Source organism: Microplitis mediator, chromosome 6 (assembly GCF_029852145.1).
Source record: "Microplitis mediator isolate UGA2020A chromosome 6, iyMicMedi2.1, whole genome shotgun sequence".
In the NCBI taxonomy this organism is placed as follows: domain Eukaryota; kingdom Metazoa; phylum Arthropoda; class Insecta; order Hymenoptera; family Braconidae; genus Microplitis; species Microplitis mediator.
Genome location: NC_079974.1, coordinates 10,649,222 through 10,660,040, shown reverse-complemented (window position 1 = coordinate 10,660,040; position 10,819 = coordinate 10,649,222). Strand labels below are relative to the sequence as shown.

The 10,819-nt window shown below is 31.3% G+C and overlaps 1 protein-coding gene across 11 annotated transcripts in view; it reads right to left on the bottom strand.

Moving 5' to 3' along the window:
- LOC130669381 (phosphatidylinositol 4-phosphate 5-kinase type-1 alpha) overlaps window positions 1-10,819 on the bottom strand; it is a 350,783-nt gene that overhangs the window by 333,648 nt on the left and 6,316 nt on the right. For 10 of the 11 annotated variants that reach the window (XR_008990168.1, XR_008990170.1, XR_008990171.1 and 7 more), the window contains exons 3-8: window positions 9,176-9,304; window positions 8,333-8,581; window positions 7,946-8,263; window positions 7,649-7,864; window positions 1,463-1,677; window positions 1,238-1,373 (exon numbers count right to left, since the gene is read on the bottom strand). Coding sequence is in view for 4 of the 11 variants with exons in the window: in XM_057472248.1 (XP_057328231.1) it covers window positions 1,238-1,373; window positions 1,463-1,677; window positions 7,649-7,864; window positions 7,946-8,263; window positions 8,333-8,581; window positions 9,176-9,304 (1,263 nt within the window). In the remaining 7 variants the exon portion in view is untranslated. The remainder of the gene's footprint in view (window positions 1-1,237; window positions 1,374-1,462; window positions 1,678-7,648; window positions 7,865-7,945; window positions 8,264-8,332; window positions 8,582-9,175; window positions 9,305-10,819) is intronic. The other variant, XR_008990169.1, reaches the window with a different exon arrangement.

Below are 10,819 nucleotides of genomic sequence, written 5' to 3'. Positions count from 1 at the left end.
TACTATTGGTATCCGGAGGATTCGAACCCAGTACCCTACGCATGAGAGTCAGACGCTTTACCGCTACGCTACGGAACCTGTAGGAAATTTTTAGTTTAGTTGTGCTTCTAGTACTTTGTTTTCATATTGAATGGATATATACAGTCAATTGCTTATACATTGATCTAAACGAGATAAATATGTGACTCTTTTTATAAATAAATTTTTCTATTTAATCGATAATATAAAGACTTTCATTCAAATATAATTCAATATTTTGTAACGAATACATTTATATTCTTGTCGAATATTTTTCAGTTTTCATGTGAGTGCGTCAAATTACTCCAACAACCTCGTCGGATTCTCTCCCCAAGAAACTTGTCGGTTGACACGACACGTTCGGTATTATAGGAAACTACTTTTGTTTCATTGAAACAAGTGAAGTTGTCAAATTAAACGTTTCAAGAGTTTCAGTTAAATTTCTAAAAATTGAAGAGTTTGCGTTAACAAGTTTTTATTTTTAAATCAAGTACATCCAAAATTTAATTAAAATATATTTTACTATTCAATCAAATGTTACTTTAATTACGGTCAAACTTGAAAACTTTTAGCATAAACGCTTAAGCAATTTCTCATAATCGAGTAGAGATTTTCATTCAATAAAAATGATTTTCTTGAGACAAACTAGTTTTCGTTGGTTCAAACGAATTTGGTTTCACTGAAGATGAAATTTGTCAAACTCTTAGGGAGTTTGATGTCAGTACCTTATTTTTTACAGTGTAGAGAAAAAGAGTTAGTTTCTGTGAGTTATATATACACGGTCGTATATGACTCATACATGGCCATAGATGATGTTTTTCACGGGTAATAACTTGTTAGCAACTAATTAATCTAATTGTAAACAAATGATGAGTGTTAATTCAGAGCAAACTTGATTATATGAATGATCCGTACCATCACTAATGTTTATTAAGATCGTCATGTCGTTTAAACAACAATAGTAAACGTAAAATAAATTTATGATTTGCTGCAGAATTTAGATCACGGATGTGTTAAAACTGAATGTCATATAGACAAAATTAGGACTCCTAGCACATATGCGATGGGAGATGATAATAATAAATTATTTCAAATTATTCACTTGCCAATAACCGAACATTGCTGGAAAATCTAACTTTCTGAACAGGCATTACACAAAAACTATTCTTTAACGATTCATTAATATATTTTTCATTTTAATAATAAACAATTAACGTACCCCATCATGAATCATGGATTTCCACGTATGTTCAAGTTTCTTTTTCAATCGATAACTTTGAAGGATATCAATAATTCCAAGGAAGAGCAAAAGACGTTCACCTCGTGCATTTCTTGCAGGAATACCACCCGGACTGCTAGAAATATCGGATTCATTCTGATCAGATAAAATAAACAACACCAGCAAAAATTCCTATTTTATCAAAGGTCAATTTAATTTACTAACGGTACATCGTCTTCTTCATCGATAGGTTCACTCTCCGCTTGAATACTCTCCATTGCTGTGCTATGAGCAACTAGCCTTTGGCGATTGATACTTCGTGATCGGTTTAGTGCTGTAGCACCTATTTTATCCTGACGATCTCTTTCTGGACCTAAATTTCGACATTCAGGAACGACTCCACCAAGTTCATCTTCGGTCGTTGATGATAACTTCTGATCCTGGAATAAAATCGTTACATTAACGACAGTTATAAGTGTAACACCAAAAAATGCCATCCAACAGCCAAAAAAGAAGTAGATTCCTCATTAACCTTTCGTTACTCGCGCTATGAGCGTGACGCCGTTTTTTTGACTAAAATTGCAATAAAAATTACTGTATGGGTATTTGTGACTTTATACTTAACCAATTCTCGTTTTGAAATCTATATTTTTGTTAAATATGATTATAATTGATAAATATAAAAAAAGTCTATTTATGTATTACAAGAATGTGAAAAAGCGGCACAGTGCTCATTATGCGAGTTAAATCGTCGAATGAATTTTTGTGACCACGTTGCCAAACTTACTGTTGTTACCGTAAGAAATAATTCATTATAGCATTATAATTTGGCAACGTCGCATTTTCTTTAGCCTGGGCGGCACAGTGCTCGCCGCGCGATGAAAATCGTCAGGCGAGTGGATGCGAGTAACGAAAGGTTAAAATAACGTAAAACTTCAATAAAATTAGTAAAAATGACTATTAATTAAAAAGTGAAAGTAACATATTGAAGCTAATTTTATTAATTTAAACGAACTCTTTACAGAAATAAGATAAATCATTCTGTTCAAAAGTTACTTCAAAGAAATTTTTTTCGTTAACTCGAAAATTTCATATTTCCAAGCCTAAAGAATAAATATAAACAACTAGCTGACCCGACAGACTTCGTTTTGTTGAAAGCTATTGGACAGTGCCACAAACTTATCTTTTCTGGTTAAATTCTGGTGATGGCGTCGCTTATCAAGTGTAAATGTCGTGAAGGCATCTTTAGTTTTCAATAATGATCACCAGAACAGATAAGTTCGTGATATTATCAATCACAAATGTGTAATTTAAACAAAAAATGTAATATAAAGGTATTTTGGAGCGATCACTGTATTTAATGACTATCAAATAATTGGTGACACGCGTTAATATCTCCGGACAAAATATCCCCGACAAAATATCCACGACAAAATATCCCCCGACATAATATCCACGCGACAAAATATCCCCGCGACAAAATATCTCCAGACAAAATATCTCAGGATAAAATATCTTCATGACAAAATATATGTTGACAAAATATCCCTATCGTTGAATAATCGATGAAGAAATTTGTGAAAAAAGGGCATAATTTTATTACAAGTGGATGCGTTAAGATATTTTTGTATTTACACACACACAAAATACCTGCAAAAAAGACACGTCCTATTGCACGTATGTGTGTTCATATATTTTTGTGATTACACACACCCAAAACCTCTGAAAAAAGGGCACAATTTTATTGCAAACGGATGCATTCAGATGTTTATGTATTTACACACACACAAAATGCTTGAAAAAAAGGACAAGTACTATTGCATGTATGTGTGTTCATATATTTTTGTGATTACACACACCCAAAACCTCTGAAAAAAGGGCACAATTTTATTGCAAACGGATGCATTCAGATATTTATGTATTTACACACACACAAAATGCTTGAAAAAAAGAACACGTACTATTGCATGTATTTGTGTTAATATATTTTTGTAATTACACTTACCCAAAACCTCTGAAAAAAGAGCACAATTTTATTGCAAACGGATGCATTCAGATATTTATGATTAATATTAAATTTGACTAAAACTATTGATGAAAAGTGACCTTAAATAGTTGGTAATTACTAATAGTTGATAATAGATTATATTACTTACAGTAATTAAATTAATCAATAAGTTTACGTTTTTTTGTATTTCAATTCAATTATTTTTATTAATGTTAGTAAAGAAGTTCAATATAATCTTTAACGTTTTATACTTATTTCTTTCTTATTATTTTAAATTGCTTTTATTAAAAATTTTGGTCAACGTAAATATTCGTGGATATTTTGTCTACATATAATTTGTCATGAAGATATTTTATCCTGAGATATTTTGACTGGAGATATTTTGTCGCGGGGATATTTTGTCGCGTGGATATTATGTCGGGGGATATTTTGTCGTGGATATTTTGTCGGGGATATTTCGTCCGGGGATATTAACGCACGTAACCCAAATAATTACCGTGATATCAACAATAAATTCGCATAATGTTAATATACTTTTCTATGTATTTTTAATGTCATAATCATAAACAACAACTACTTGTAACTGTATATCGTAAAAAGAGAAAGTGTCAAATCTACAGATGCATTCAAGTAGAAAGTTACTAATTAAATTCCAAATGTTTTTCCATTACACATTATGGTTTGGTACTCTTTTGTTTTATTTAAATAAAATGAAACTGTAAGTAAATGAATCTAAAGTAAATTTTAAGATGTCTGGGATCGATTCATTTAATCGATTCATTACTCAAATCAAGTTTTCCAACTGCAATAATCGATCCTTCGATTAATCTATTTCAGATCGCCAGCCCTAGAATTGACAGTGTCACGGCTGCTACATTCAAAAATTTTATTATTTTTGTTCCCAAATAAGTATACACTAAGTATAGAGTACCTAAGATAATTAATAAGAGTACTAAGTAAGACCTCTAGTACTTAGGCCTTTTTTTTATGACGTCCGACTTACTGACGCCAACAATCGTACCGGACAAATATACCTACCTAAGCGTTGTCAACGCTTTGCAATTAAGTCATATTGTACTAGTGAGGTTTCTCTTATTCTATAGATTTCGTCAGTCCTTCACTTAACGAACTTTTTAAATTTATGTATCTGTTTTGTCGCAAAATATCCACTCAGAATATTTCCCGTTCTTCTTAATTTTTTATTATTATATAAATTGGGTGAGGTTCGATAATTAAATAATTCCAGAATTTTTTGGGGATTGTGTGATATAGTTTATTTCCCCAGAGGAGGAAAACTCAGATTGACTGAGATAAAACCTCCGTGTTATTTACACGATTGTGTGAATGTATGATGTATGTGTGTATGTGTGTATGTGTGTATGATAATTGCGTCTTAAATAATGACGCAATAGGGGTGAGCTCAACCGCCGTGTAAAATGTCAGTGTGAGAACTAACTGAATTAAATAAATGTTTGCTGGTGTAGGAACCAGTTGTTATAATGTAATTATCGCAATGATAATTATTTGTAATTTATAATGACTGATATCAAGCAAATGGCCGAGAGGCGCAAGGTTTAATGTGTAGAAATTTAGCAACGGTAACCGTGGTTACAATAGACTGACTCGTATGCAAGGCCCAGAGCTACTGGCTGTGCCGGCCGGCCCGTGTTAACTCAGCGTCTCTCCCGCGTGACGTTTTGCGCATGCGCAGCGGCCATCATTGTTGTATTTCGCGACACGGAGTCCGGGGACCGAGTACGAGAGCGTTGGTTTAGCATCTACATGAATGCTATAAATGTGTATGCGTTTGAGCGCGAAACGCCCGTAACAATTCAAATTGTATGTGCAAGCTGATGATAAATTTTACAGTATCGTTTTCTACATTATGATGGCAACTTAACATGTATCCGTTCCCATTTAATAATCTAAGCATAGAAACAGTAATCTTTCTTTGATTTTTTCATCTTAAAACTATAGACCACCCAACTCATGTGCACCTGCATGTGATTCTTGGAAATTAGAGAAAGCTAATGGAGACCACCAAATTTATGGTTTCCTCGGTGACAGAGTGGCGCCAGGTCATCAGCCTACTTAGAAGTCAAAATCTATTTCCTAGGGATCACACGTGTGCATAGGCCTAGAACTTTCGAGCGGGCCCAAGTCTTTTCGTATGGGAAACAAGTTACCACCACTTTTCGTATGTGAAGACCATATAAAAAGACCATGGACTTTAGCTCATCAGTTCTTTTGGGAATCAAACTCTGAACTATACCGAACTCCGAACACTTGACGGTGTTCGTGGCTAGAGGATTGATATCCCGATTGAGCATTCGGTCACGTGAGCCCAGGTCATTGGATCAGTCCTTGATCGTCGTAAGCACTCTATAATCGGCTTATCATTTTTCTACTAGCTTCAGAAGCATAATCAACGCGATATTAGTGTATAGCATTCGATCACGTGAGCCCAGATCGTACGATTAGTCCTTGATCGTTGCAAGTCGTGAACTAATATCAACCGTTTAGCACCGGTACAGCATTGATTATCTTCATCTTATTTTAATTCATTTTAATTTCATTTTTATTTTAAATATTGAATTGTGCCACGATAAACGTGAAGAATCAAGAATATTTTGACGCGATAAATGCGAAGATTTTAAAGAATATTTTATCGCGAAGACGCGAAGATTTTAAAGATTTTTTTTACCGCGAAGACGCGAAGAATTTAAAAATACTGAATTATATTTTATTCAACTCATGCGCGCTATTCACGTTTTATCATGCCTAGTATGCGAACCCTAAATGGCCGTTTACCGACTGGTGAAAAATTATTTGTCAAAACGCAATAAAGATGTCTACTATCCCGGCCATTGTGACGTAATGAAAATAAACGTAACTATCTTTCAAGCTCTTACTGAATATGGGGTAATTACAATTCTCCGTTGTTACCCATTAAGTAGCCAAGGTTGTGATGCCGAATGTTTTTTTTTCACCATGTCACTAAACAGCTATTGAGCCTTCGCTTTTTAGGCGATTAATAAAACGTGGATAGCGCATATGAGTTGAATAAAACTATGGGCGCAACATGTAGGGTAAGTCATAAACCGTCACCCGCGATGCGTTATGAATCACTTACCCTACTAGTTACGCCAATAACTATTACCGTGAAAATACGCGAAGATTTTTAAACACAAGTTATATTTTATTTTATCGCGAAAAGCGCGAAGACTTTCAATCAATTTACATTTTATACAACCTACGAAAATTTAGAAACGCATAATAATTATAGCGAATTATAATAAATTAAATAAATCGATAAATTAGAATCTCATTAATTAGCCGCGATAACGCGTTGCATAAAAGTTTCCTGTGTTACTGCTGACAGTCCTGACACCTCACTTGTACCTGTTTAGGGTAAGTTTTTAACCATTGTAACCATTGTTTGGTATTTTTATTATTTTACATATGTGAAACTGACTGTAAACAATATGCATAAACATTTTATTTTACATTGATTACTATCTGTAACCCTCTTGTATTTCGAATATATTTGACCATAAATAAATAATTACTCGTGAACATAAACGTTTGAAAAACATTATTTCTAAGATAATTTTACTTTAACAATAAGATACTAGCTTCACGAGGCTTTTCGGCAGCCCACCTTCCTTTATCCCTCATTTCCTACCTGTTTAGCCGCTCAGAAAGATAGTTAACAGTAGGGGGTACACAATCTTACGTTACCGCTCGACGTTTGATTGTGAAATTAAATAAGTCACATTCATAGATTAGAAATTGCATTAGGTTATTACTAATATTGTCTTCAACAATATTATGTAGGCGCGAGTTAAATAGAATAAATTGAGCATTTGGTCACATGAGCCCAATTTTCAATTTTTCTTCAAAAAATAAATTTTTTGGAGCAAGAGAATTTCCTGTCTTGAACCAAAAAAAATTTTTTGAATCAAGTGTTTTATTTTTCTTCAATTAAAAGAAAAATTTAGATGACAATAATTTTTTAACCCAAGTTAACTGTTTTTTCTATGTAATTTTGAATTATATTCTTCTTCAATCCCTTTTTTTATTTAACCAAATAATTGCTTTATTAAAATTTTTAATTGTAATAAATTTGAGAACGTATCAACTAAATTAAAAAAATAATTGCTTGCCTCAAGTAATTGATGCTTCTAGAAATGTATTACTCAAATGAAGCAATAGTTTTCTTAAAATAAAATCTATCAATTTCATTTAGGAAAGAAATTACTTATTTTGAGTATTTATGGAAACAAGAAAAATAAATACTTGAATTTAATTTTTTATCTCTCAGGGTAAACATTACAAAAAATATAATATACTCTTCAAGAAACGATAATATTTACGACAATTTACTTTTAAAATATTGTTACCGTTTTTTCTCGTGTTGCTTGGTCAAGATTATGAATCCCAACAAGAAGAGAATAATCCATAATTTTAAAACTTTCTAAAACTCGGCAATCCCTCTGAATCGTTTTAACCAATGCACCATATGTGTCAGCCTCTAAAAATATACCCTCTGGATGATGTTCCATAAAATCCAAATCTTTATAAGTAGGCGATTTTTTCGACCTCTCACTTCTTGATGCCTAATATAAAAAAATTTCACTTATTTCACTATAAATATGAATAAAATAAATACTATTAAAATAACTGAGACTGGAAATCACCTTTCTTTTATATGTTGATCCTTTTAAATCATACTTTTGGTGCAATTTAACTGCCGATGGTAAAAGATTGTTCATGGCAACTAATCGTACGTTTTTACTATTACAGCGATAACAATATAACCCAAAAAACTTTGGTAATAAAGTTCTGGGGTTTTGATTTAAATTCATATAATAACCTGGCAACAGAGTTTGTAAAAACTCTCCCTCTTTATGCTGTACAGTTTTTATAATGAACTCATCGTCTTCCGTTAAATAAAAAATACTTCCACTAGCTCCAGGGTTAGATAATTCTCTTAATGGTGAACTACACATCGACATCTATAATTTGAAATTTTAAATAGAAACATTTCGGCAAAACGTATAATACAGTTATTATTTCAGACTTACCAAAAAATCATCAGGTTGAATTCCAAACAAATCTCTAAAATACCGAAATGCTATTGGAGCATAGTTTTTAAATTTGAATTCAGAAAAATGATGTGCTGGTGTATGATTTGAACCTTCACTAGGAAAATTCGTTGTTTCAACTGTCATGAAATCTTGCATTAATAAATCTCTTTCGGGTTTACTTGCTAATCCACCAACAGCATGCTGAATCCCTAGTTGTATCGATCCCATAATTTGAGTCGTTTGAATCTACATGATGTTTTATTAGTGATAGAACATTCGTTTCAAGTTGAAATAAAACATGTAATGCACATCTCTACAGCAGATTTGATAGCAGACTAAATATTCAGTTAATAAATATCAATAAAACTAAATCGTAACTTTAATTCAATAGCAAATAAAAAGTTAATGAACAGTAAAATTTAATTTTTATCCCCGATTAAGAAAATGATTTAATCCATGCTAAGTGTATATCTATATATTAGTCGAGTCCAATTGTTTTAGATCGTTTCAAATTGTTTTGAATCATTTTTCTGAATCAAGGATAAAAAAATTTCAAAAAAACTTCATATTTTTATAAACATATTATGATTCTGCTGATGAGTTTTCAATTAGTAATCCACAAAATATGAAACAAATATTTAATAATAAATTAAGTATGAAATAAAGGGATATTAATACACAATAGAAAAGAAATATTTAGTGCTCATCTAATTTAATAATCACTAGATGATTATTAGAACATTTCATTGTGAGATACTTATTAAAATAAATTCATTAGAATCTAACTGTATTGCTGAATTATACAAATAATAATTATCTTCCATATTTTAAGAAATATACCTTTTTATATGTTATCTCTCCTCCAACACCAACCCTCCTATGGCCAATTTTCCTCTCTCTCTCAGACTTATTTTTTGCTGCTCCATGTAAAGATTTTGAAGAGGTACTGTCATGATAAACAACTGAGTTCTGCAGAAGCATATTAAAAAAACAAGTAATTCACTTACTTTATTGCGCAAAAATTTTCTTAAATACTAATAGAATTAAATTAATGAGGTTTATTCGGCACCACTGTTAAAAATTTCTATTGTAATTTTACAAAAAAATTGTTGGGAGCTAATAAGTAAAACATTTAGCCATAACTCAAATAGAGTATAATAATTATACAAAACTTCTTTCACTGTATTTGTTTAAAAACATCACAAAACAATTAGAGTAATATGACCAAATACTTTTCGAGAATTTGTTTATCAATTTTACATTAAAAGTATTGCAATTTTACAAAATATATGAGGCTCTATCAATTTAATCCTTCGTCGCACGCGTGTTTTGGCCCGACTTCGTCACATGCACAGTGAGCACCGCGCCGCCGTGTTAAATTCCATGCGATGTTGCCAAGTACCCAATAAATATTTCATACATATTATTATGAGAACATAATTATATTTTTTATTTAATTTTACATCAAATTAAACATTCAAGAAATTTCGAAAATTTTTTCATGAAATAAGAGAGTAATAATAATTAAAAGCAAGAAAGAAATATAATGAATTATAATGAGAGAAACAATACTAATTAGTAATGACAGATAAATAATCTCGAGATTAGCCGATACTTGACAATTATTTAATTTTCTTTCCATAATTAATAATGAAAAGAAAATTTAAAAAAAATTTATATATAATTTTTTTAATTTCTGCGAGTGCAAATTTTTTTTCAAACTAAATTTTTATGCTGGAAAAAAAATCCAAAGTTGTTATAAGTATCGGCTAATTTTAGGATCATACAGATAATCATGTATTTTATTAATGGTACAAATTGAAAAATATTATTAATTTAACTAGTATAATCATATGACTAAAAAAATATTATTACAATTTAAAAATTGAAATTAATTTTTTTTTAGTAATGAACAGTGAGTAACAATTACAGGTTAAGTTACCTTGCTTACTGCTGTATATTAAAAGCGAGAACACGACTTGGCAACAGCTCGATTTGAATTGCGAACTGGTGCTTACACGCACCGGACGGCGCGGCGCCGCATTCACGAGATGCTTCTCAAAAATAATATAATTATTAAATTTCTAAGACAACTGTATAATTATTATTAGTATTCATCTCTTCTAGAAGATTCGAAAAGAGCATTAAAATTTTTTGGAATGTTTATAAACTACTGATGTTAACAATAATTTCGTCTGTAATTGAGGAATAATTATAATTATTCGTGGCCATGTGGAATGCTTGCGTATCCTAATTAAGGATTTTCAATAAATAAATAAATAAATTTTACCCTAATACGTAAAAATCGACCTAGACCGTTCACACGAGACCGTTATTACGACCTACGCTTTAGCTCACTTAGCCATGGAGACATCTTAGAAATCAAAGTTTTAATTAACACTGTTATGATATTCAATGATTTTGGTCAACGTAATATTAATTTTTAAAATTAAATATTTAAATGCAAATATTCACAAGGACATA